The sequence below is a fragment of the Arabidopsis thaliana genome, chromosome 3 (assembly GCF_000001735.4).
Source record: "Arabidopsis thaliana chromosome 3, partial sequence".
In the NCBI taxonomy this organism is placed as follows: domain Eukaryota; kingdom Viridiplantae; phylum Streptophyta; class Magnoliopsida; order Brassicales; family Brassicaceae; genus Arabidopsis; species Arabidopsis thaliana.
This window is the reverse complement of record NC_003074.8, coordinates 22834987-22857334: the sequence shown is the minus strand read 5'-3', so window position 1 is coordinate 22857334 and position 22348 is coordinate 22834987. Positions and strand designations below refer to the sequence as shown.

At 38.2% G+C, this 22348-nt stretch overlaps 6 protein-coding genes, 1 long non-coding RNA gene, 1 other non-coding gene and 1 pseudogene across 16 annotated transcripts; 5 read left to right on the top strand and 4 right to left on the bottom strand.

The window, feature by feature from the left end:
* Window positions 1-318: 318 nt before the first annotated feature.
* SDG14 (SET domain protein 14) lies at window positions 319-6524 on the top strand. 2 transcript variants are annotated; one of them, NM_001084857.2, is made up of 23 exons: window positions 319-1512; window positions 1596-1651; window positions 1736-1904; window positions 2174-2293; window positions 2366-2434; window positions 2524-2592; window positions 2685-2776; window positions 2913-3005; window positions 3208-3343; window positions 3451-3523; window positions 3610-3709; window positions 3801-3925; window positions 4114-4259; window positions 4359-4463; window positions 4606-4670; window positions 4752-4977; window positions 5085-5171; window positions 5283-5327; window positions 5411-5500; window positions 5596-5682; window positions 5769-5843; window positions 5916-6019; window positions 6112-6524. In NM_001084857.2, exons 1-23 carry the CDS (start codon window positions 787-789, stop codon window positions 6200-6202), a joined length of 2949 nt encoding a protein of 982 aa, NP_001078326.1. In that variant the 5' UTR covers window positions 319-786; the 3' UTR covers window positions 6203-6524. The 2 variants fall into 2 exon arrangements, with proteins under 2 accessions (NP_001078326.1, NP_191733.3); NM_116039.4 differs by having other exon boundaries at window positions 363-1512; window positions 5088-5327; window positions 6112-6498.
* A 335-nt stretch (window positions 6525-6859) lies between these two features.
* On the top strand, window positions 6860-8908 carry RMF (reduced male fertility; the record flags this gene model as incomplete). Its single annotated transcript, NM_001340124.1, has 8 exons — window positions 6860-7119; window positions 7523-7722; window positions 7801-7845; window positions 7979-8143; window positions 8219-8266; window positions 8365-8535; window positions 8628-8735; window positions 8826-8908. The coding sequence occupies 8 exons, from the start codon at window positions 6860-6862 to the stop codon at window positions 8906-8908; spliced, it is 1080 nt and encodes a 359-aa protein (NP_001319817.1).
* A 575-nt stretch (window positions 8909-9483) lies between these two features.
* AT3G09705 lies at window positions 9484-9812 on the bottom strand. Its single transcript, NR_141557.1, has one exon. It is a non-coding gene; the product is annotated as an other RNA (long non-coding RNA).
* A 597-nt stretch (window positions 9813-10409) lies between these two features.
* Window positions 10410-10930, top strand: AT3G61723 (PHD finger protein). Its single transcript, NM_001125408.1, has 2 exons — window positions 10410-10626; window positions 10724-10930. Exons 1-2 carry the CDS (start codon window positions 10549-10551, stop codon window positions 10865-10867), a joined length of 222 nt encoding a protein of 73 aa, NP_001118880.1. The 5' UTR covers window positions 10410-10548; the 3' UTR covers window positions 10868-10930.
* Window positions 10766-11589, bottom strand: AT3G61721 (annotated as a pseudogene). Its single transcript has 2 exons — window positions 11556-11589; window positions 10766-11134 (listed from the first exon to the last, which is right to left on the bottom strand).
* A 347-nt stretch (window positions 11590-11936) lies between these two features.
* AT3G61720 (Ca2+dependent plant phosphoribosyltransferase family protein) lies at window positions 11937-14324 on the top strand (the record flags this gene model as incomplete). Its single annotated transcript, NM_116037.1, has 1 exon — window positions 11937-14324. One exon carries the CDS (start codon window positions 11937-11939, stop codon window positions 14322-14324), a length of 2388 nt encoding a protein of 795 aa, NP_191731.1.
* A 418-nt stretch (window positions 14325-14742) lies between these two features.
* AT3G61715 lies at window positions 14743-14813 on the bottom strand. The gene has a single exon. It is a non-coding gene; the product is annotated as a tRNA-Gly (tRNA).
* A 75-nt stretch (window positions 14814-14888) lies between these two features.
* On the top strand, window positions 14889-18103 carry ATG6 (AUTOPHAGY 6). Of its 4 annotated transcripts, NM_116036.4 has the most exons (10): window positions 14889-15232; window positions 15467-15813; window positions 15928-16098; window positions 16196-16320; window positions 16414-16462; window positions 16727-16885; window positions 16966-17051; window positions 17156-17227; window positions 17357-17506; window positions 17615-18103. In NM_116036.4, the coding sequence occupies exons 1-10, from the start codon at window positions 15082-15084 to the stop codon at window positions 17856-17858; spliced, it is 1554 nt and encodes a 517-aa protein (NP_567116.1). In that variant the 5' UTR covers window positions 14889-15081; the 3' UTR covers window positions 17859-18103. The 4 variants fall into 4 exon arrangements, with proteins under 4 accessions (NP_567116.1, NP_001327722.1, NP_974475.1 ...); NM_001340123.1 differs by having other exon boundaries at window positions 17357-18103; NM_202746.2 differs by having other exon boundaries at window positions 14903-15232; window positions 16966-17227; window positions 17615-18083.
* Window positions 18104-18146: 43 nt separating this feature from the next.
* On the bottom strand, window positions 18147-22208 carry AT3G61700 (helicase with zinc finger protein). Of its 4 annotated transcripts, none has more exons than NM_001340121.1 (9): window positions 21389-22208; window positions 20907-21050; window positions 20342-20497; window positions 20090-20195; window positions 19631-19819; window positions 19361-19520; window positions 18981-19282; window positions 18795-18884; window positions 18147-18593 (listed from the first exon to the last, which is right to left on the bottom strand). In NM_001340121.1, the coding sequence occupies exons 2-9, from the start codon at window positions 20919-20921 to the stop codon at window positions 18532-18534; spliced, it is 1080 nt and encodes a 359-aa protein (NP_001327945.1). In that variant the 5' UTR covers window positions 20922-21050; window positions 21389-22208; the 3' UTR covers window positions 18147-18531. The 4 variants fall into 4 exon arrangements, with proteins under 4 accessions (NP_001327945.1, NP_001327944.1, NP_001078325.1 ...); NM_001340122.1 differs by having other exon boundaries at window positions 20684-21050; window positions 21767-22208; NM_001084856.2 differs by having other exon boundaries at window positions 18795-18899; window positions 21767-22208.
* Between the last annotated feature and the right edge of the window lie 140 nt (window positions 22209-22348).

The window sequence follows — 22348 nt, the reverse complement described above, 5'->3', positions numbered from 1 at the left end:
TTGTCAAAATGTTCCACGAGAAACATCGTAGGCCCAATATGTAGCCCAACAAGCTTCGATTTTTCTAAATAAGTTGTGTGACAAGAAGAAAAACGAGAGAGTTATTTATTGATGCGCCACGTCAGATTTGATGAAAAGGAAGATTTCGACTTGGCGCTCTCGTACGCCTGAAAATTCGCAGTCTTCCCTCGTCCCCAATCCCTGGAGCCAAACACTGTTCCATTCAACCGCCACGTCAGCATATTCGTTTTTTTTATTTTCGTTTTTATTATTTGTTTAGGCGAATTAATTTCAGAATTAACCATAAAATAATAATAAGGAGAAATATATAAACCGACGACGGACGGTGTGTGTCTCCTTCATCAGAACACAAAGATCCTTCTCCTCCTCTTTTGTTTTCCCTTGCCGTCGATTTTAAGGTTTTATCTTCTCCGTACTGAAACCGACTGATAATTTTCTCCAGGGAATCTACGAGGAGGATTTGTTGTTTCTCCGTCGTTTTAGAGTTTAACGATTTCTCCGTCGTTTGATTTCTTAATTCTATCCTGTTGAGGGAAACGAGAATTTGGTTTTCGTTTTCGAATTTAGGGTTAGAGAAGCGGTTTCGCATTGGGTTCGTTGACTATTGAGCCAATTTGCGAGAGGAATTTAAACGTTACGAGTTTCTTCTTTTTCCTTCCGGAGGTCCGAAGTGCGAAATCTGTTTTGTTTGATGAAATTAGGGTTTTGGAATCGGAATTTGGATAGTCGTTTATGTTGAATAGGCGAGGATTGCTTAGGTAGGATATGATTTTGAAACGGACCTTGACGACATTCGAGAATCAGAATCTGAAGCGGTGCAAAATTGATTCAGAAATTGAGTATGGGAGGAAAAAGGGTGAGATTATAGTGTATAAGAAGAGACAAAGAGCAACCGTGGATCAACCATGTAGCAAAGAACCAGAACTTCTTACTAGTAGCTCAAGCTCCTTGACAAGCAAAGAAGAATCTCAACAAGTTTGCTCTGACCAGTCCAAGTCTTCGCGTGGCAGAGTTCGAGCGGTTCCTTCTAGGTTCAAGGACTCCATTGTTGGTACATGGAAATCTAGCCGTCGCAAGGGAGAGTCGACGGAGTCTAGTCATGATGACGACGACGTATCTCTGGGGAAGAAGGTCAAAGGTTTCAGTGGAAGCTCGAAATTGCATCGCAGCAAAGACTCGAAGGTGTTTCCACGTAAGGATAACGGAGACAGCAGTGAAGTAGATTGCGATTACTGGGATGTTCAAATTTCCTACGACGATGCTAACTTTGGTATGCCGAAAAAGTCCGACGCCTCGCGTAAGGGCGTGTACAAACCAGAGGAATTTACGGTTGGCGATCTTGTGTGGGCCAAGTGTGGGAAAAGATTCCCAGCATGGCCGGCTGTGGTGATCGATCCGATATCACAAGCGCCTGATGGGGTCTTGAAACATTGCGTCCCTGGCGCAATTTGTGTCATGTTTTTTGGGTACTCCAAGGATGGAACTCAGAGGGTAATCTCTTTAATCCTAATCTGTCTTCAAGCTGGCGTTTATTTTTACTATCTTTTTTTCTGAAAACTTGTGGTCATTAACAGGACTATGCATGGGTAAGACAAGGGATGGTGTATCCATTTACGGAATTTATGGACAAGTAAGTACATGAGACGCTCTTTCTGGAAATCTTTCATACTTGTGTGTTTGTTTCTTGTTCCTTACTAGTCTTTCATCTCTTCAGATTTCAGGATCAGACAAACTTGTTCAATTACAAGGCAAGTGAATTTAACAAGGCACTAGAGGAAGCAGTTTTAGCAGAAAATGGTAATTTTGGAGATGCTGAAATCATCTCCCCAGATTCCTCTGCGACGGAATCCGACCAGGACTATGGACCTGCTTCTAGATTTCAGGCACGTTTTCTTGACACATATTCCTTTTCTTTTTTTTGGTTAGATGTTCAAGTTTGCTCTTCTAATTGTTTTGGGAAGACAAAAGTAAATCAATTCTGGACAGTTCTATAAGCATCTTGTAGTGTCTACGTCTGGTGATATACTTTCTGTTCTAAGTCATGAAGTTTAAACATACTACATAGGCGTAGATGTACTGTTTGTATCTGACTCTTTTATAGTTACTGGAAATACCTTCCCCTAAACGATTTGCTGATTTAATTATTGTGTAGGGTTCATATCATGAGGACATAAGGACATGCGACGGTTGTGGCTCAGTAATGCCATTAAAATCTCTAAAAAGGACTAAAGACTCACAACCGGAAGAGCTTTTATGCAAACACTGCTCAAAGGTTCTTATCAAAACTTCCTCCCTCTTCAGTTTTCTTTGATCGACGGGAATTGAATCCAAATTTTTGTTTCAGTTGCGGAAATCCAATCAGTATTGTGGCATCTGCAAGAGAATATGGCACCCTTCAGATGATGGAGATTGGGTGAGAATATCTGTGACCATGTTTGGTGAAATACTGACCTGAGTAAGAAATTATAATATCTATATAGCTGACTTGATTTGATGTATTAGGTTTGTTGTGATGGGTGTGACGTATGGGTACATGCTGAATGCGACAACATTACGAATGAACGCTTTAAGGTGCCGTTATACATCGCCGTGCATCTTATCTTTTGATTTTAAGTATTGAAGACTATTGTCGAATGACTGTTCTAATTTGGTTTCATCTTAAGGAACTGGAGCACAACAATTACTATTGCCCTGATTGTAAAGTCCAACACGAGCTTACGCCAACAATATTAGAAGAACAGAACTCAGTGTTTAAGTATGTTGTTAACATCTCATGTTCTCTCACTTTAGTCTTCTCGAAAAAAATATCTTCTCCTGCTTTTATTATTTGCATTGTTCTATTGCTAATTCTTTAATTTGCAAAATTCCTCTTCACAACCTCTTTGGGACAGGTCTACAGAAAAGACAACAGAGACTGGGCTGCCTGATGCGATTACTGTAGTCTGTAATGGCATGGAAGGGACATATATCAGAAAATTTCATGCGTAAGTATTAGATGCATCATCTTTATTTCAATTTCCTCATTTGAGCAGGATTTTGTTTGTCCATGACTGTACAATGCAATGCCGTAAGATGATTTTTTCTCTGAAGACGACAATTCTGCGCTTGATCCTAGGCTTCTGTTACCATTCTCTTGTTGTTCCAGAGATTAAAACAACACATTTATCTTGGAACTATTGTTTTCAGAATTGAGTGCAAGTGTGGTTCATGTGGGTCAAGGAAGCAGTCACCAAGTGAATGGGAACGGCATACAGGCTGCAGAGCCAAAAAGTGGAAGTATAGTGTAAGAGTGAAAGACACAATGCTACCTCTAGAAAAATGGGTACATCCCTTATGCTTAACTCTCTCATAAACTTTCCCTTATATACCCCTGAAATTTACATGCATGATGTCTATAAGAAGTATAATACTGACAACAAGATATTACAGATTGCAGAATTCAGTACCTATACTCTAGAAACCCAGATGTTGGATAAGCAAAAGATGCTCTCTTTGCTAGAAGGTAGAGTATATCTTAATTCTTGGCGTCCTTCTTTTGGAGTTTAAAATTGCTAAGATACTTGCTTACTACTTATTTTATATGCACAGAAAAGTATGAGCCAGTCAGGGCTAAGTGGACGACTGAAAGGTGTGCTGTATGCAGATGGGTAGAAGACTGGGAAGAAAATAAAATGATCATCTGTAACAGGTTACTTTAATGGCATAATTTGGTTATACTGAATTCTACAGCGTTCTTATAACTAAACATGAGTCATAAATCTGACCAAATCTGTAAGCAGGTGTCAAGTGGCTGTGCACCAAGAATGTTATGGGGTAAGCAAATCTCAGGACCTCACTTCCTGGGTATGCAGAGCATGTGAAACACCAGACATTGAGAGAGATTGTTGTCTTTGTCCTGTAAAAGGTACTACTGCAGAATTAGCTCTCTTTATGATTTTTTTCCTGATCTTGCATTAGTGATGTTTTATTCTTGACTGTCCTGTCACAAGGTTCCATACAGTCATTCTGAGAATTCGCTTTTGGGTAGATGTGCTCTAAATTGAACTCACTTTCCATATTTCTAGTTCTTTCCTGAACTCTTCCATTATGTAGGTGGTGCTTTAAAACCAAGCGACGTTGAGGGTTTGTGGGTTCATGTAACATGTGCTTGGTTCCGACCGGAAGTTGGGTTTTTGAATCATGAAAATATGGAGCCTGCTGTTGGACTTTTCAAAATTCCAGCAAATTCATTTCTTAAGGTATAAATGAATGCTAGAAGTGGAAAGTATAACCAACATGTTCTATTAGAAGTTTTATTATATTATACATCATTCATATTTTCTGAAAATTCCTTTTAGGTTTGCACAATTTGTAAGCAGACACATGGTTCCTGCGTTCATTGCTGCAAGTGTGCAACTCACTTCCACGCAATGTGTGCATCACGGGCAGGTTACAACATGGAGGTTAGTCAAGTCCTTAAACTGCTTAGCCTCTGTGCTTATGATAATCTTCATTTTTCACGTTAAACCCCTTGCAAAGGTGTTCTGTCCTGTTAGTTAATCATCTTAGGGATGTGTAAGTGATGTTTTTGTCTATGGAATTTAGTTGCACTGCCTGGAAAAAAATGGTGTGCAGAGAACCAGGAAGTCAGTTTACTGTTCATTTCACAGGTTTGTTTCTCCGACATATTCTTTAACTGACCTGTTATGTGATACTGGGACCAACTGATCGCCTGTATCATTACTATGTAGAAAGCCAGATCCAGATAGTGTTGTAGTTGTGCACACACCCTCAGGAGTATTTGGCTCTAGAAATTTGCTTCAGAATCAATATGGGCGCGCCAAAGGTTCAAGACTCGTTTTGACCAAGAAGATGAAGCTTCCAGGTTTCCAAACCCAAACCCAAGCTGAACAGAGTCGTGTATTTGATTCTCTTTCTGCAGCAAGATGCCGTATCTATAGTAGATCAAACACAAAGGTATGCATCTGGGGATCTTGTTTATTCTTGGACGTTGGAGAGTCTTTCGTTATTAACTATTCCCTAGCAAAGCTACTACTTCATATCTTTTACTGCTGACGTTTCAGAAGATTGATCTGGAGGCTATATCCCACAGGCTTAAGGGACCAAGCCATCATTCTTTGAGTGCAATCGAGAATCTAAACTCTTTTAAGGCAAGTTTCTCATTCCGAGCTCCATTCATGTCAGTGTTTTGCTTTCTTGGGGCAACGTTTTCTGAATATCTTAGGAAGATCTTAATTTCCATTTACCTTGTTACACACCAGGAAGCAGATTTTACATCATTCAGAGAACGGCTAAAACATTTGCAGGTAAACATTGATTCATGAAGAGTTAATATTTTCTCCATCTTGTTATCCTAGAATATTTATAAACAATATATTATCTTCTTCAGAGGACAGAAAATTTTCGAGTCTGCTTTGGTAAATCTGGCATACATGGATGGGGTTTGTTTGCAAGGAAAAGTATTCAAGAAGGAGAAATGGTATTTAGTTTACGTTGTATTATTCGTGGTTTTGATATGGCTAAATTGAAATTCTTGAGGCAAACTAACTACTGATTATTAAAATTCTTGTGCAGATCATCGAGTATCGTGGGGTGAAAGTTAGGAGAAGTGTTGCAGATCTGAGAGAGGCAAACTATCGTTCGCAGGGCAAAGATTGTTACGTAAGTTCCGATTGCTTGCTTGCTTAGATTAAAACATTAACCGCTGCATCTAATAAGTAACTTATTGTCTAACAACAACAACGCAGCTATTCAAGATAAGCGAAGAGATAGTAATTGATGCCACAGACTCTGGGAACATCGCACGATTGATCAATCATTCAGTAAGTTCCCTAAATTGGCACACGAGATCAAAACCTGGTAATTAATACTAAGGATGTTTATGTCTTGTGCAGTGTATGCCCAATTGCTATGCTCGTATAGTGAGTATGGGTGATGGAGAAGACAACAGAATCGTCCTCATTGCAAAAACCAATGTCGCAGCTGGGGAAGAGCTTACGTAAAACATTTCTTCAGCTTCTCTTTTCATAAGATATAGATTAAATCCATATGCATTATTAACCTTGATCATGAAAACCTATTTCTCTACAGGTATGATTATCTCTTTGAGGTTGATGAATCTGAAGAGATCAAAGTGCCCTGCCTTTGTAAAGCTCCAAACTGCCGCAAATTCATGAACTAGAGCTCTCTTAAGTCTAAACCATTCTTGCAAACGTTCAAACTTGCTTTCTAATTGAACAGTAATGGCGGTGGGAAGCTAACCGATTTGTTTCCTCGGCGGCTAGCTTACGGGAAATCCCTTGACATGATGCTGGCTTCTTTCCGATTGATTCATTAAATGTACATTCAGCTAGATACTTTTCCGGCGTAGCAATTTTGTAAATGTCTAGAATTCACCGACTCTAAGAAAATAACTTCACAGCCAACAACCTAAAGTTCCAAAATGTTGAAGTGTTAATATAGCTTTTAACATTTTCCATAATACAGTTTCTGAATTTTCTATTAAAAAAAATCCATACTATCTTGATTTTTCATAATCATGGAAACCACACTCACTGGGACCCTCTCGGTTAATGCTACGTCTGTTGGTGCTAAACCGGGTTCTAACTAAAATTGAAAAGTATTTTAAAAATTTTAAAATCTACAGAGGTAGAAAGTTTGTTACAGGGGTATATACGTCATTTGACATTCGAAATTTTCAAATTCGCTGTGTCTCCCTCGCGGCTATATATCACAGCTACACGGTTCAGAGCAAAAACCAAATTCTGAAACAATTTTCCGCTTAACAAATTAGCGACTAGTGAGATACTGAGTGAGAAGAGAGATAGAGAGAGAGAGAATGAAGACGAGATCTAGTGATGCCGAAGGAGATAGTAGAGGGAAGATGATAGCTCCGGTGGGAGAAGGAAATGGTGGACGGAAGAGAAAATTGGTGCAGAGCAACGAACAGAAGAACGATATTCAGAGAGAAGAAGATGGTAGAGCTAAGAGAAGAATCGTTCAGAGCAGCGACCAGAAGAACGGGAAGATCCTCAGAGGAATTCGTGGCTGTGTATCTCCACGGTGCTCTGCTCAGACTTACCAGTCTCGCTTTTCATGGTATTTTCTTCTCCCCTATGAACGAAATAGATCTATTCTCAGATATTATTTGTGTGTGTGAGTTTGGGTTGAGCTCGAATTTGATTTTGAAATGTTTGTACGGCGTTTAATCTTACTGTATTGGATGGATCTAGGAGATAGAGTTCGATCAATCATCTTCGGTACCTTCTGGAATCAATTTGATTTGTATGAGATTCAGATGCTTATATCGATCTCTGATCGTGACTGTGTGGTTGCTGAAACCTGGGATTTGAGTTTTTCTTCATATTATTCCGCTTTCAATCGTCAAAAACTGAATCCAGATTCAAACGAGGAAGAATTTTGAAAATCACATCGCTATATCACGTTTCTTAGATCTAAGTCTCTATATCAGCGTATCTTATAATTTTCTCTGCAAAATCAGGTATGAGCAAGATATATGGACATACATTTCAAGGTTTTTGGATGGTAAATCACTGGTGAAGCTGGGAGCAACAAACAAATGGTTCTATAAGATCGCAATGGAGGATACTGTTTGGAGGTTTGCCTGCTTGCGTGATCTTCAGGTCCCTGTGCCGTTTCCCGTTTCTTCCACCTGGATTAAGATTTATGCTTCAGCTTTTGGTAAGTTTCACATCCATTTCGGACTTATGATACATTCTTCTACAATGGTAAACTAAGAAAAGATATGGAAAACTGCAGATGGGAGTCACTCTTACTTGTTCCGTCAGAAGGAGAAGCATATTGGTTAGTCCTTGAATTGGATCCATCATACTCTCTTCTTAGTCATGTTAAGATGTTGTACAGATCTTTGACTTTGAAGTACTTCATTTGCTGATCACAGCCTCATTTTGATCTCGTTTTGACACTGTCATTATAGATTGGATGCGGATAGGTGCCTTTGTTCTTGACTCTCGAACTTCACTCCTGACTGAGAGTTTGAGTGGTCGTCTGAAATTCCCAAGGGAAGGAACCATAGAACGGATGTTACAATCCAGTGGTTCATGTCTTATCAACGACATCAAAAGCGGTATTTGGATTGCAGGTAAGAACAATTTCTTTAGAAACTTTATCTACTGCAGAAAAAGAAAACTATAACATGGCTTATCTCATGTTCCAGATTTACAGCTTGTACGTTGCCCTGTTTGTGACCTCAGTACCTGTGATGGTAAAAGACACTAATCAACTTCTAGTCTGTTTCTATTGATGTTAGTCTATGAAATAACTAAATTGCAACTAAGAGAGTTTCTGTTTTACTATGTATAGGAACAATGCAAACTCTTGATGCTAGGCACATTGAACTCTTCCTTAGTGAAGGCTACAAAGATGGAAGCTGGGATTACAATCTGATCGGATCTCATAAGTTGCAGAAAAACGCAAGTGCAGCTTGTGGAGCCATATTTGACCTCAAACACCTTAAAGAATCTTCATATTCAGGTAACTTCAAATCTACATTACTTTTCTGTTCCTTTACTCCTCCTCTTTAGATCATTCTCCTTGGGTCTCATACATTTTCACATGAATAATAGGTATTCTCAACCTCAAGTCTTGGACCGGAGAGTCAAATGATTCCCAACCTAAAGCAGTTATCGCACCCCACGCTGTTGCTGTTCACACAAGACTGCAAGAAAACGAAGGTACATGTCCAAATCACTTTGCATAATCAACCATCTTTATCTAGCAAGTAAGAAACACAATTACAATTCTTTTACAAATCTAAATTGCAGGAATCCTTGTGAAGTACCACACAATGAAAGCAGGAACAGACGGTGACATTGTTTCCATCAGAATCTCCCAGCAACTTCTCTGATTCCTTCACAGTGCATTGTCTCAAAGTCACACAAAGCTTTAAGCATTTCTAGTATTCAAATCCTTTTCCTCTTCAGTAACATTTATTTGTCCCCAGAATATGTTGCAAGAATAATCTGACTGAATATTGAACTTATATACACAACACAAACCCAATGAATATTTAAGAAGCTTTAGTGTTGGACCATTCTATAACGAAATTAGACTATTTGCTGTTTGGCAAGATGATGACTTGCGCTTTATAATGAATGAGATGTAGGAAAAATGAGCTGGTTTGCCATGCGTCCATAGCATCCTCTAAGAAAGAAGACTCTGTTTTTGCTCTCTCAATTCTATTTACTCTGTTTTTGATCTAGCTCTGTTTCTCTTATTATCAAAATATCAAAAAAGCTGATGTAAAAAGTATATTTTTTCTTTTGAGTATAATTTGACATTTTATTCAAAAAAAAAAAAAATGAGCTGGTTTGATGTTCCGGTTCAATAATGGGAAGACAAAAAAGACGAGAAAAGCCAATTGTTCAACAAGCCATGGTTGCAACCATGGTTCAGGTTTAAAGAGAAACTCTATTAAGAATAGTCATAATAAGAAAACAGAACAAGGATATCAATGACAATGCACCGGTTTTAATGGTGGTTTTTAAGCTTCCATCGGGAGCTCTCCGCAGGCATAGATTCTGCAACCTTTCTCCTGGGATTCAAGTGTCCTCACAAGCTTCATACCTTCAATGACTTGTCCAAACACAATGCATGTTATCTAACCATGGAGTCTGCACAAAGAGTAAGAAAACCAAAATAACAAAGTTTACAGATGATGCCAAGGGTGTATGAATCTTTTACCTTTACGGTGAAAATGAAAAGTAGTCCTTTCTAGTATTCACCACGGGCGATGAAAAGAGCCATCAACTCATATAAATATTTGAATTTGAGCCAAAATTTAGTCTAAGCACATATTATTAGTTAGAACACTTAGTTTATCACTATAAAAGACATTCGTCAAAGCAGTTGCAACACCTAACTTTTGTTAGTCTAAATTTACAAATCTTTGTTTTGTATGAACATTTAATTATGGTTTCAATATAACCATTTTAATTGTTTTGTATTTAAATGCATCAATGCCAGTTTATATATTACAAGTTTTGTTCACATTAATTCTAGTTTATTATTTGAATTATTTTTTCTGGTAAGTTTAGGATTCTATAAATGTGTTTGGCAATTGGTGTTAAAATAATCAGAATAGGTAATATCAGGAAATATATGTGTTTGGCAAAATTTGGTGAGAATAAATGTGGGCTTACCACATTAGGCCTAAATTAATGAGCTTCAAACAAAATCTGAGGCCCACACAATTGGGCTTGAAATAATATGGGCCTCATATCCATTTATTTCTACTATCCTTTTTTCTCAACTTCTGCTCATTAATCTACTATGCATGGTTCAGACACTGTTCAAAGGTTCTTACCAAAATTTCCTCACTCTTCAGTTTTCTTTGGCCAAAAAGAGTTGAATCCAATTTTTTTTGTTTCAGTTGTGGAAATCCAATCAGTATTGTGGCATCTGCAAGAGTCTCTTTGACCATGCTCGGTGAAATACTGACCTGAGTTATAAACTATTACATCTACAATATGTAGCTGACGTGATTTGATGTATTACGTGTGTTGTGATGGGCGTAACGTATGGGTTCATGCTGGGTGCGACATCATTACGAATGAGCGCTTTAAGGTGCAGTTATACATCTCCGTGCTTCTTAACTTTTGATTCTAAGTAGTTAGGACAACTGCCGAATGACTGACAGTTGTAATTTGGTTATCGTTTTAAGGAACTGGAGCACAACAATTACTATTGCCCTGATTGTAAAGTCCTAGAGAGTCTCTTCCCAGATACAACACGCAGTGGTTGCACGCCTCTCTGGATCCGTAATGCCGCAGCCAAGCGAGGAAGTCGCGAGGACAGGTCTCGATGAGTCTACGATTGAGTCATACAAGAAAGTTGAGCTAGGGGAGAGTAGGAGACTCCCGACCGGGTCCAGTGATGTTGTATGTCCCATTTGTTTGTCGGAATACGCAACCAAAGAAACTGTTAGGTGTTTACCTGAATGTGAACATTGCTTCCATACCGAATGTATTGATGCGTGGCTCAAGTTGCATAGTTCTGCCCGGTTTGTCGGCGCGCGATTAATTGTTTTTAATAGTCTTGTAACGTTTGTATAGAATTTGGAATTTGGATCTCTCTATAATTGCATTAAATACTATGTCAAAACCAAACCCAAACCCAAACGCCAAGAGAAAAGTAAAAATGCCAATGAGAGAATTCGTAGATTTTCTTCGGCAGATTCTATGAAACCACGAAAATGGGAAAGTATTGCAAATTAATTTCATATAAACATTTTCATCGTTTTAAAGTTGTTAACAATTTTAGTTTACAAATAATAGCAGATTACATTGTTTCTATTAGGAAAGAAGATATTACATATAAGCATTCGACTCTTTGTAAATATCCTATAGATTATTCTCTAAATCTTGTTTCTCTATTCAACTCTTTGTGTATATTCTATATGAGTTATATATATATATATATAATATATATATATATATATATATATCAAAAAGAATAATCAAGCCTTGCTTTAGAAGAAACCTAAGGAAGCTGACCGGAGAAGACGGAAGCAAAACAAGTCCCAAACATTGTCTGTGAGTTACTTCCTTTGACTCATCTCTCAAATATTTACCGCTTTATTTGCTTCATCTCGATTCTTCTCTGCTTCTTTCTCTACTAAAGGTTCGATCTTTAATTTCCCCTAAGATCCAATACCTAATTTATTCACTCGGAACTTGAAAACTGTTGATATATGTTAAAGGATCAAAAATTTGGTAGTCTAATTCTTATTCCCCATAGATTTGTATTTGCTTCAGGGTTCTTGTTTAGCTATCTAAGTCAGTTCGTTTAAAGCTTTATTACTAATTCGTGTGTTTACTTATGTCTGAAATTCAGTTTCTTATTCATATCTTTCTTTTTTTGTTTTTGTTTCAGAGATGGCTGCCAATAAAGATGAATTCTCCGTCAAGCAAATCTTTCCAAAGCTGGGAGGAGAAAGAGGAGCTCGAAACCCTCGTTACGGTCCAACTTCTTCACACGACCTCGTCGAACAGATGGAGTTTCTTTACGTACAAGTAATCCAAGCCATCAACAACTCTGTTGTAAACCCTAGTGCCCGCATATGTTGCCCCGTCGTCGAAATCACTCTCGGGAACTACAAATCCTCTACCAAAAATCTGCCAATGGGACCAAATATGGATTGGAACCAAGTCTTTGCTTTCGACAAATCCAAAGGTGATGTCTTGTCGGTTACTCTTAAAGACGGTCCGACCAATACCGTAATCAACAAGCGCAACTTCAAGCTGGCCTCGGAAATTCCGACTAGGGTTCCTCCCGATGCAAGAATCGCACCGCAGTGGTACTCTATGCATAATACCGAAACCGACTTTTACATGGAGTTGCTGATGTCAGTTTGGTTCGGTACACAAGTTGATGAGGTTTATCCAGAGGCTTGGTTTTCAGACGCCTGTGAAGTGTGTGCCTCTCGCGTGATCAACACGCGACCTAAGGTCTACCTAGCCCCAAGGCTCTGTTATGTTAGGGTTACGATTGTTTCAGGTCATGATTTGATTTCCAAGGATAAAAACAAGACTCCTTCGGTTTATGTGACAGCTACTCTAGGTAAAGTCGCTCTAAAAACGAAAGTTTCTTCCGGTACAAACCCGTCATGGAACCAAGATCTAATCTTTGTTGCATCAGAGCCGTTAGAAGGAACTGTCTACATTAGGTTAATCGACAGAGAAGACGAACAACACGAAGGATGCATAGGGACGTTGAAGAAGAAGCTGACAGAGATGACTCCGCTCAAAGTTCCAAGTTCCGCACCGGCTTTGTTCTACGACATTGAAATGCCGACTGAAGTCAAACCGGCTGGCGATTCGAGGAGGTTCGCTAGCAGACTCAAGATGAAACTAGCCACTGATCAAGCTTATCACGTCGCCGAGGAATGCACCCAATACTCGAGCGACAATAGAGCTTTTGTAAAAGGGTTATGGCCCGGTCTGCTCGGGAAATTAGAAATCGGGATCTTGGGAGCAACCGGTTTAAAGGGAAGCGACGAGAAAAAACAGACTATCGACAGTTACGTAGTGGCTAAATACGGGAATAAATGGGCCAGGACTCGAACCGTGGTTAATAGTGTCTCACCCAAGTGGAACGAGCAGTATTCGTGGGATGTTTACGAGAAGTGTACGGTGTTAACCCTTGGAATCTACGATAATCGACAAATCTTGGAGGACAAGAATAAGGCGAACGATGTTCCGATCGGGAAAGTGAGGATTCCATTGAACCGGGTACAAAGTGACTGGATTTACACTTGCTCGTATCCTATTCTGAAGTTGGGAAGCAGCGGACTGAAGAAGATGGGAGAGCTTCAGCTAGCAGTTCGTTTTGTTTATGTTGCGCAAGGGTATGCACGGTATTCAGCTCCTTTCCGTTGGATGTTACCGAAAGCTCATTACAAATCTCCATTGTCCATGTATCAGATCGACAAGTTGAGAGCACAAGCTGTTGAGATTAATTGTGCGAATCTTGCGAGAACAGAGCCGGCTTTGAGAAGCGAAGTTGTGTCAGATATGTTGAAACCAAAGAGTAGGAACTTCAGTATAAGAATATCCAAAGATAATTTTGATAGGCTTTATACAGTCGTTAAGATGGTCTTGTGGTGTGTTTCGGTCATTGCATCGGTCAGATCCACGACAGCCTGTACTCCGAAATTCATTGCGCTTGGAGTCAGTTTTGTGTTTCTTTTTTGGGAGTACTACATATATTGGTTGGTGACTTCGTGGCTAGTTGCGTATTGCATTGTGCTTTGCATTGTGGTTATACTTTTACGGGAAATCCTCAAGTCCCCGAGGCAAACATATAACTGGTTGTTTTATCGGAACGTCACTCCGCCTCCTTTGATTCTCGTCGATTTGAAGCTACGGAAACTTGACTCGATCAACCTAGACGAGTTAGCCGAAGAGTTTGACTCGTTTCCGTCGTCGGAGAACGATTTGAACATTCTTAGGATGAGGTACGATAGGTTGAGGAAGATTATGGAGAACGTCATGTTATTAATGGGGGATGCTGCTACACAAGGCGAACGGTTACTAGCGGCTTTTACGTTGCTTGAGCGGCCATTCGTTTTGATTATCTTATTGGCCCTCTGTTATTGCTCCATGCTCGTCGTTTGCCTTGGTTGGGATCTACATGTTCGTAAGTGTTTGATTTTCGTATTTATTTGCTACTGGGTGCAACTACCGTGGTTCCGCAATAATTTACCCGATGGGAGCCTCAACTTCTTCCGAAGATTGCCGAGCAACGAAGACCTCATGTTCTGAGACAATTCTCTAGCTAGGGTTTTTGTTTTTTTCTTCTTTATTTATTTGTTTTGTTTTGCAGCTATTATTTCTAGACCGTTGATTTTTGTTTTTTTGGACGGCTCATATCTCTTATATACATTAGTGTTTAAAAGCCCATTATTTAGTGATTTGTTTTTAAAACGTAACGATGATTTAATTAAATTATGAGGTCTGAGGATATACAAACTTGATTTTTATGAGGTCTCGAGGATACAAACTTGTTTTTCTTTTCTTAATGTTTTGTGTGTGTAATATAACAACAACAAAAATTATCGTCAATCTAATGAAACTTGAATAGTTTACAAACTAAACTCGTTTATGTTTTAATGTAATCGAAGTTCACGTGCATTGTGAAGTTTTGAGCGATAGAAAAATATTTGGAAGGCAAAAATAACAATGCACCAGCCGGGAATCGAACCCGGGTCTGTACCGTGGCAGGGTACTATTCTACCACTAGACCACTGGTGCTTTTGATTAAGACATGATAATTTTAGTTTAAAACTATAAATTCCGTGTGAGTTTTGTCTACAAATCTATCAAGGTCTTCCTTCTTCTTCAGTTTATCGGATTTCTATCTCTGGGAGAGAAATCTAAAATTAGGCGGTGAATGATTTAGATTAGTAACAAGCATCACACACACAGATTGTTTGGTGTAGACAAATTCAAACCCTAACCCTAGATTGATTGCGTACGGAGTTTCTCTTTGGTTAAAACCCCCACAAAAACTGGGAGAGCGATGAGGAAAGAGGAGATTCCAGATAAAAGTCGGACTATCCCGATCGATCCGAATCTGCCGAAATGGGTCTGCCAAAACTGTCACCACTCCCTTACCATCGTCGGCGTCGATTCCTACGCCGGCAAGTTCTTCAACGATCCCCCTCCGTCCGGTTAGCCCCTTCTTCCTCCCTCTCGTTCCCTTTTTTGGAATTCATGTTTGGTAATTGCGTTCTTGTTCATCATAGATAGATAGAGTTCAATTGTTGATTTAGATCCAATCTGTAAGTTAGGCCTTGGAGAATTAGGATTGGTTCTTCTTCGAGCATATTTTAAGTTATTACTATGATGAATGATTTGTTATGTGTCTAAAAGTTCATAATGAAAATGTGATTTGTTGCATCCAGCTACGCAGGGCTCATCTATCCATGGAGCTAACAGTGTTCTTGGTTCAACACGCATGGACAACTCTTTTGTTGTTTTACCTCGACATAAGCCTCCTCAATCTCAGGGCATTCCTCCACGTCCTCGCGGGGCGTCCTCACCTCAGCCTGATGCTACTCAATCTGGAAAGGCGATGGAGGAATCGTTTGTAGTTGTCTATAAGTCTGAGCCTGTTTCTGATTCTGGTGGTTCTCACAATCTGTCTCTTGAAGTGGGCCAAAACGGTCCCTTACATTCAAATACTTCTGGCTTTAATGCGACTATCAATGTCTTAACTCGTGCTTTTGATATTGCTAGAACTCAGACACAGGTATCATGACGCTCTAACGTTTTTGTTCTTGTTACAAGAGTATATCTGCTCGATAAATTTGAGTCATGTGGACCTGATAATATGTTTTACTTTCCCCTTTTTTGAATTTTATAGGTTGAACAGCCATTGTGCTTAGAATGCATGAGGGTATTGTCTGATAAACTTGAAAAAGAAGTCGAGGATGTGACGAGGGACGTGGAAGCATACGAAGCATGCGTTCAGAGGTTAGAAGGAGAGACGCAAGATGTTCTTAGTGAAGCTGATTTTCTCAAGGAAAAGAAGAAGGTATATTTCAGCTTTTACCATATTGTTTGACTCTAAAGATGATGAATTTCATATAATCTTAAGTTAGAAGTTGGTTGTTGTTTCCTGCTCTACTTAGATTGAGGAAGAAGAAAGAAAACTTGTTGCAGCTATAGAAGAAACAGAGAAACAAAATGCTGAAGTAAACCATCAACTGAAGGAGCTAGAATTCAAGGGAAATCGTTTTAACGAACTTGAAGATCGGTAAGCTCTCTCACTGTTTCCTTATTGGCCAACGATACATTTATAATGCCTGGTTTTATTTTCTGACATGTTTTTTCGACTTTTCTGGTATAGGTATTGGCAAGAGTTCAATAATTTTCAGTTTCAATTAATTGCCCATCAGGTGCGTTTCTGGTGATACTCTTAGGGTTCTCCCTTATTTTTCATTTTACTAAATGATACTTTAGAGAGTCCAGAGCCTTCATTCGTTTGCTTCACAGATTCGTGATAATAGTTCTCTCTCATTGTGGTATTAGTATTCATAGCACTTGATAATAGTTCTCTCTTATTGTGGTATTAGTAGCCATAGCACTTGATTAGGTTTAGGCTTTATCAGTGTAACACTCGTTTCTTAGATCTAGTGTAAAAGATATGTCTTTGTTAACAGGAAGAGAGAGATGCAATCTTGGCAAAGATTGAAGTTTCACAAGCACATTTAGAGTTATTAAATAAGACAAATGTACTTATTGATGCCTTCCCCATACGGAATGATGGGGAATTTGGTACAATTAACAATTTTCGACTTGGAAGACTCCCTGCCATAAAAGTAAGTTTTGCTACTTTCCTTGTATGTTTATAATCTCGTTCTGCTCATATTTTTGTCTAAACAACATGAAACATATTTAGGTTGAGTGGGATGAGATCAATGCTGCTTGGGGCCAAGCCTGTCTTCTCCTCCATACGATGTGTAACTATTTCCGGCCAAAGTTTCAGTATCCTTATAACTATCTCACAGTCCTTTTCCTTATTTTACCCTTTTTGTTTGATTCTGTTGACTGTATATGAAGTTTATCCTTGACCAGTAACCCCTTTTAAGATGTCAAGTTAAAATACAGCCGATGGGGAGTTATCCTAGAATTGTAGACAGCAACAACGAAACTTATGAGCTGTAAGTAAATTGCATATTCTTGTCCTGGTTTGTTATTGGGGTTGAACTGAAAACAGATGTCCTGTGCTGAGTTTTGTCTTTGTTTTTCTTGACCCTTTTTAACTAAAAGCTGTTGATAATCTTCGGCAGGTTTGGTCCTGTTAACTTGTTTTGGAGCACTCGGTACGATAAAGCCATGACACTGTATTTGATGTGTCTTAAAGACTTTGCTGATTTTGCAAATTCAAAGGACCAAGAGAACAATATTCCACCAGATAATTGCCTCAACCTTCCATACAAGCAAGTCCCCATTCTTTTAGACCAAAATCTTTGTCGTCGCTTATCTTTTTTTGTTAATGGGTGCAATGGAAAAACTTACAAGTTTCTCATATAAAATCTTTTTTGCAGGATCGAAAAGGACAAAGTATTGGGGTATTCAATAACACAGAGCTTCAACAAGCAAGAGAGTTGGACCAAAGCACTAAAGTATACTCTCTGCAACCTCAAATGGGCTCTCTACTGGTTCGTTGGAAACACTAATTTCCAACCTCTCTCTGCGACGGTCTCTCTGCCTTCTAATATATCAGCGGCTGGTTCCTTGTACGCCAAGCGAGGTCCTGACTCTAGTAAGCCTTCATGTAAAAAAACTTAGAAACTCGTGATAGACTGAATCAACGACTTTGTGAATAGTTTATAAGCATTTATGTCATAGCATCATCGAATAATAAGAAACATTGATGCTTTTAAGTTTTTTTCCCTTTTTTTGTACAGTCTGATTTGTGTGATTATAGGCCTTTTTATTTCGTTAGTACTTTCAAGCTTTGTGCTTCTTTTCCGGATTCGACAACGCGAAAGACTAAACATAAATCATTAATTTTTGATCTGTTAAACATAAATCTCACCTCATTTAGACAAATTTCTTATAAGTACACTTACGCTCTCACCTCATTTAGACAAATTTCTTATAAGTACACTCAAGCGTATTATGTCTCATATCCGGTTTGATGCAGAATGCTGCTAAAGAGTTCAACGACATTTACAGTGTTTTGTAAGACATATTTCTAAAAAAGTTTTTAAAGAAAATATCCATTTAGAGATAACTACAACATAACATATGACCAAAGCATAGGATTGAAACAAATAAAAGAAAAGGAAACTAGTCTACGCCTATTTCTTGCTTCATTTAAGAGAATTGTAATAGAGATACAAGGAGACTACAACTGCAGCTTCATTTTATTCATAATACTCTGATTTATATATCAATACTTGTTATTTTAATAATGCTTGGTGACTGTAGATGATTATGGCCGTCTCTACCTTTCAATTCAAGGCTTCTCTTCATCTGAATTAGAACGAGGTCCAGGCACCGAATCCACGAAAAACTCCTCTATTCATACAGATAAAGAGATAATGTGCATCAATTTAAATAATGATCAGAGAGCATAACACTATATCAACCAAACTTGAAGTTTATGTTCAGCTTCAAATTGGGTTTTCAATTTATTATTCATTGTACCAAATCTAGTTCAATCTGATTCAAGACTAGTGAAACCGGAGGAAGAAGAAGAGTTGAAAAATAAGAGAGTACCTATGTCCTCTTGTTCAGGAGAATCCAGGAAAATCTCTGAATCAGATGGAAGAAATGGAGAGCCTGGATAGTTTCCTAAGGCTCCTAAATCTGCAACATACATATCTTTATCTGATAATCAGCTCTTTATAAAACTGACAATTCCATAGCCAGAAATAAAAAGAGAAGGATGACATTGAAACTTACCTCCCAGATTTGACAAATCTGCGGTGAGATCAGAAAGGCTAAAGTTCCAAGGGATCTGATCAAATGACCTGAGGGAATCTCTGGAATTCCCGGCTCCTTCTCCATCCGGTCCAACGTCAGATGTGAATGCCGAATCAAGTACTGAAGTGTCCATTACCATACCCGACATGTCTGAAGCAGCAAATGGAAAGTGTCCACTTGACGCCACAGAAGCTGGACTCGCTACCATCTCAGGCATCGCACCACTGTTTGGTGGAATCACTTGAGGAGTTGCATCGTTCGCAGTTGTATCGATCACCATACTAAGAAAAATGGAGATTTTTCTCAGGACATGCCATCAACTGATGATAATAATCATTCTACTGCGAGTTAGTTCTTACTCATTCGCTGTATTCATTCTCAAAGGATGGAAATTAGCAGGGGCAGGGACTCCATTAACAACATGGCAGCTCGATACTCCCATTGCATCAAGATGATGGGGATGGCCTGGAACATGCATTTGAGGATGTTGTAGTACTGGGTATCCCATCGGCATGTTAACTGCACTGCGAAACAACAGTGTTAAATAAAAGTGAAGTTCAATATCAAACTTATTTTACTTGTGATAAGTATACAAGTTTTTAGGTGATATAGGGTTTCAGACTTATTACCAGGTGCCATGGGATGCATTCCGTTTTGTATCGGTGCCAGAGGAACTTTTGGAGGTCCAGGAGGATACTTCATGAGATGGTACTGGTGCTCAAGCAAATGATTGAACAAAATTATTTGCTTCTTCAGTTTCAGCCTTATATAATATGCCCTGAAAAAGTCTGCGTTTTCTTCTTCCAATTTCTGCCAAACTGATTTCACACATAAAATAAAAAGGAGAGTCAGAAATAGAGATTTCATTTCATGTTTCACGTTGCTAATGCTATAACTAAACAATATATAACATGCATTTTGTGTCACTCTTCAACAACCCAGTATCCTATGTAGCTCTTCTATCCCACGTCAGTACAGAAGATGGAGTTATGCTAATGAGAATTCTTAAAATCTAAGACTGAAAGAAAGGCTATGATGCAATGAAACAAAATGAAGCAAAGAGAATTTAATAACCTTCAAAAGCTTACCCAAGGTTGTAAATCCAGGGTCTATCCTTGCACGAGTCAAGAGAGTCTTCACGACCTCATCTCTGTTCATGTACAACTGAAGACATCTTTCTATCAAATTTTGAACCTACATCATTCAAAAGTGTTTATCATCACATGTTACACATATACGAGGGAGGACACAACATATTTACACTTAGATAGGGAGAGAGCGATGAAACCTACTTTTTAATAGTTAAAAATGACAAGAAGGAGCTCAAATTTGTTTCTTACAAGTTCAATATCTTGTCGTGAAACTTTCCTACTGTCATTGCTTGAAGCAGATACAGAACCAGAATCTTGTATAGGAGCATCTATTGATAGGTTGGTTTTCTGGTCACCTTGAGAGTCATGTGAAGCTTGAGTGGAAGATTGTAGCTCCTGTGCGCACTGCCATCAAATAATAGTTATTTTCTAAAGTTTCACTTTTTTGTAATCAAAATCTACAAGTACTGACACAGCTTAATTATTGCTAGTAAGGAAATTTAAACATTGTCCAACTTCTTATGTGAAAGTGTTAACCTAATCCACCAATCTTTATAGCTATAAGGGACCAGAAACTACTTGTTAGCTTACGATCAACATTGTCCAACTTCTTATGTGAAAGTGTTAACCTAATCCACCAATCTTTATAGCTACAAGGGACCAGAAACTAGTTGTTATCTTGCAAAAAGGAAAGGCATATCAGAAGTTACACAACTTTTGAAGAAGACTAAAGCAAATACAACAAAGGTAGAATAATTGTGTTATAGAAGAACCTGTCCGGTCTAATTTGATCCAAAAAAAAAAAGAGAAGAACCTGTCCGTTCTTCATTACTGCTGAATGTAAAGTGAAAACATCCTTCAATCAGAAGTGTTCTCTTTAGCACCAAAAACAACAATGCAGTCCATAGAGTTCAACATATTGGTCAATTTGTATCAAAATTTTCAAGCAAACATAAACCTGAATAACAAAAGAAAACCAGTTAGCCGATGGCCATAGTTAGTTTTTCTACAGTACTAGTAGTAGCACAAGTCAACAAACAATCAAAGCAATAAAATATATTAGGAAGCTAAAAAGAAGAGAATAGTAGTAGTATAAAGTGAAAGCATTTTCCACAGTGATTAGTTTAATTAATCAAAAAATCATGAAAAGTGAGTCTCTCAAACATTGTTTAATAAGGTTTCAGATCCCAAGTAAGCACTCTACAGAATCTATCTAATTAAAAAAAAACTATTTCATAAGAAAAAAGTTAAACACAAAACCAAAACCTAAACAAAAATCCCAGATAAAGAACAAACTGCAGTATGTGTGAAACCTAATTCCAGAATCTTTTTGCCATTTATGAAACAACAAAACAAGCTTTGATTTTCAGAATTTGAAATCATTGATTGTAAAGAACGTGGAACAGAGTTTGAGTGAGTTCATCAACTCCAGATTGAGGGAAATTGCCGGAGATTGATGAATAAAAGAGAGAGTAATATAATTCTTAAAAAAATAAAAACAGAAGAAGAACAAAGAACAAAAAAAACCCACATGAACAGAAACTTTGAAAAATAATATTGTAATAAAATCAAAAAAGCAGAAAAGTTTAGATATATATATATATATATATATATATATACAATGAGGAGAGGAACAAACTAAACAACAACAAAAAAGATCCAATCGAATCTCACCTTCCCGCGACCCTGAAGCCTTTGAAGAACGAACCCTAAAAATCTCACACACTCGAAAACACACAAAGTTATGTCGACGAATTGTTAATAGCCAATATAAAAACCGAAATTGGCGAACTAGAAACACTGAGAAACGCGATGGATTAATAAATGACAAGTCTGATGAAATCCAACAAAGATTATGAAGATAGTGTAAAACAAAGATCCGACTGTCCTTTGAAGAATTCAAACAAAAACTCCGAAGACGGAGACAGCGAGAAGATATCGGAACGCCATTATCGAGAGAGACGAAGTTGCTTGCACAGAGATAAGAGTAAAAAAAAAAGAGAGAGAGAGAGAGACCAAACAGGAGAGTAGACTGTAGAAAGAAAGAAAAAAAGAAAACGCTTTTCTATTTTATATTTCCCTTTTTTATTAAATAAAAATCCCATCTGTAGTAAATATGTAAAAGACAATATTTGCAGTAAAATGGTAAATTACGTAACCTTGGATTTAAATTTAACCGTTGGCCCAACCAAAATCAAAGCGAACCAAGAGAAAGAAATCGAATTAAACCATATAACCGTAATGGTCATCAAGTTG

Bases quoted from the DNA above. Each gene is read 5' to 3' on its own strand.
- ATG6 (NM_116036.4), top strand. From the start codon at position 15,082: ATGAGGAAAGAGGAGATTCCAGATAAAAGTCGGACTATCCCGATCGAT. The intron at 15,233-15,466 runs GTTAGCCCCTTC...TGTTGCATCCAG, and splicing joins CAACGATCCCCCTCCGTCCG to CTACGCAGGGCTCATCTATC. The intron at 16,099-16,195 runs GTATATTTCAGC...TGCTCTACTTAG, and splicing joins TTCTCAAGGAAAAGAAGAAG to ATTGAGGAAGAAGAAAGAAA.
- SDG14 (NM_116039.4), top strand. From the start codon at position 787: ATGATTTTGAAACGGACCTTGACGACATTCGAGAATCAGAATCTGAAG. The intron at 2,294-2,365 runs GTTCTTATCAAA...TTTTTGTTTCAG, and splicing joins TATGCAAACACTGCTCAAAG to TTGCGGAAATCCAATCAGTA. The intron at 4,978-5,087 runs GTATGCATCTGG...ACGTTTCAGAAG, and splicing joins ATAGTAGATCAAACACAAAG to ATTGATCTGGAGGCTATATC.
- AT3G61723 (NM_001125408.1), top strand. From the start codon at position 10,549: ATGTATTACGTGTGTTGTGATGGGCGTAACGTATGGGTTCATGCTGGG. The intron at 10,627-10,723 runs GTGCAGTTATAC...TATCGTTTTAAG, and splicing joins TTACGAATGAGCGCTTTAAG to GAACTGGAGCACAACAATTA.
- AT3G61700 (NM_001084856.2), bottom strand. The intron at 19,820-20,089 runs GTAAGCTTTTGA...GTGTGAAATCAG, and splicing joins CCCTGGATTTACAACCTTGG to TTTGGCAGAAATTGGAAGAA. The intron at 19,521-19,630 runs GTAATAAGTCTG...TTCGCAGTGCAG, and splicing joins AATGCATCCCATGGCACCTG to TTAACATGCCGATGGGATAC.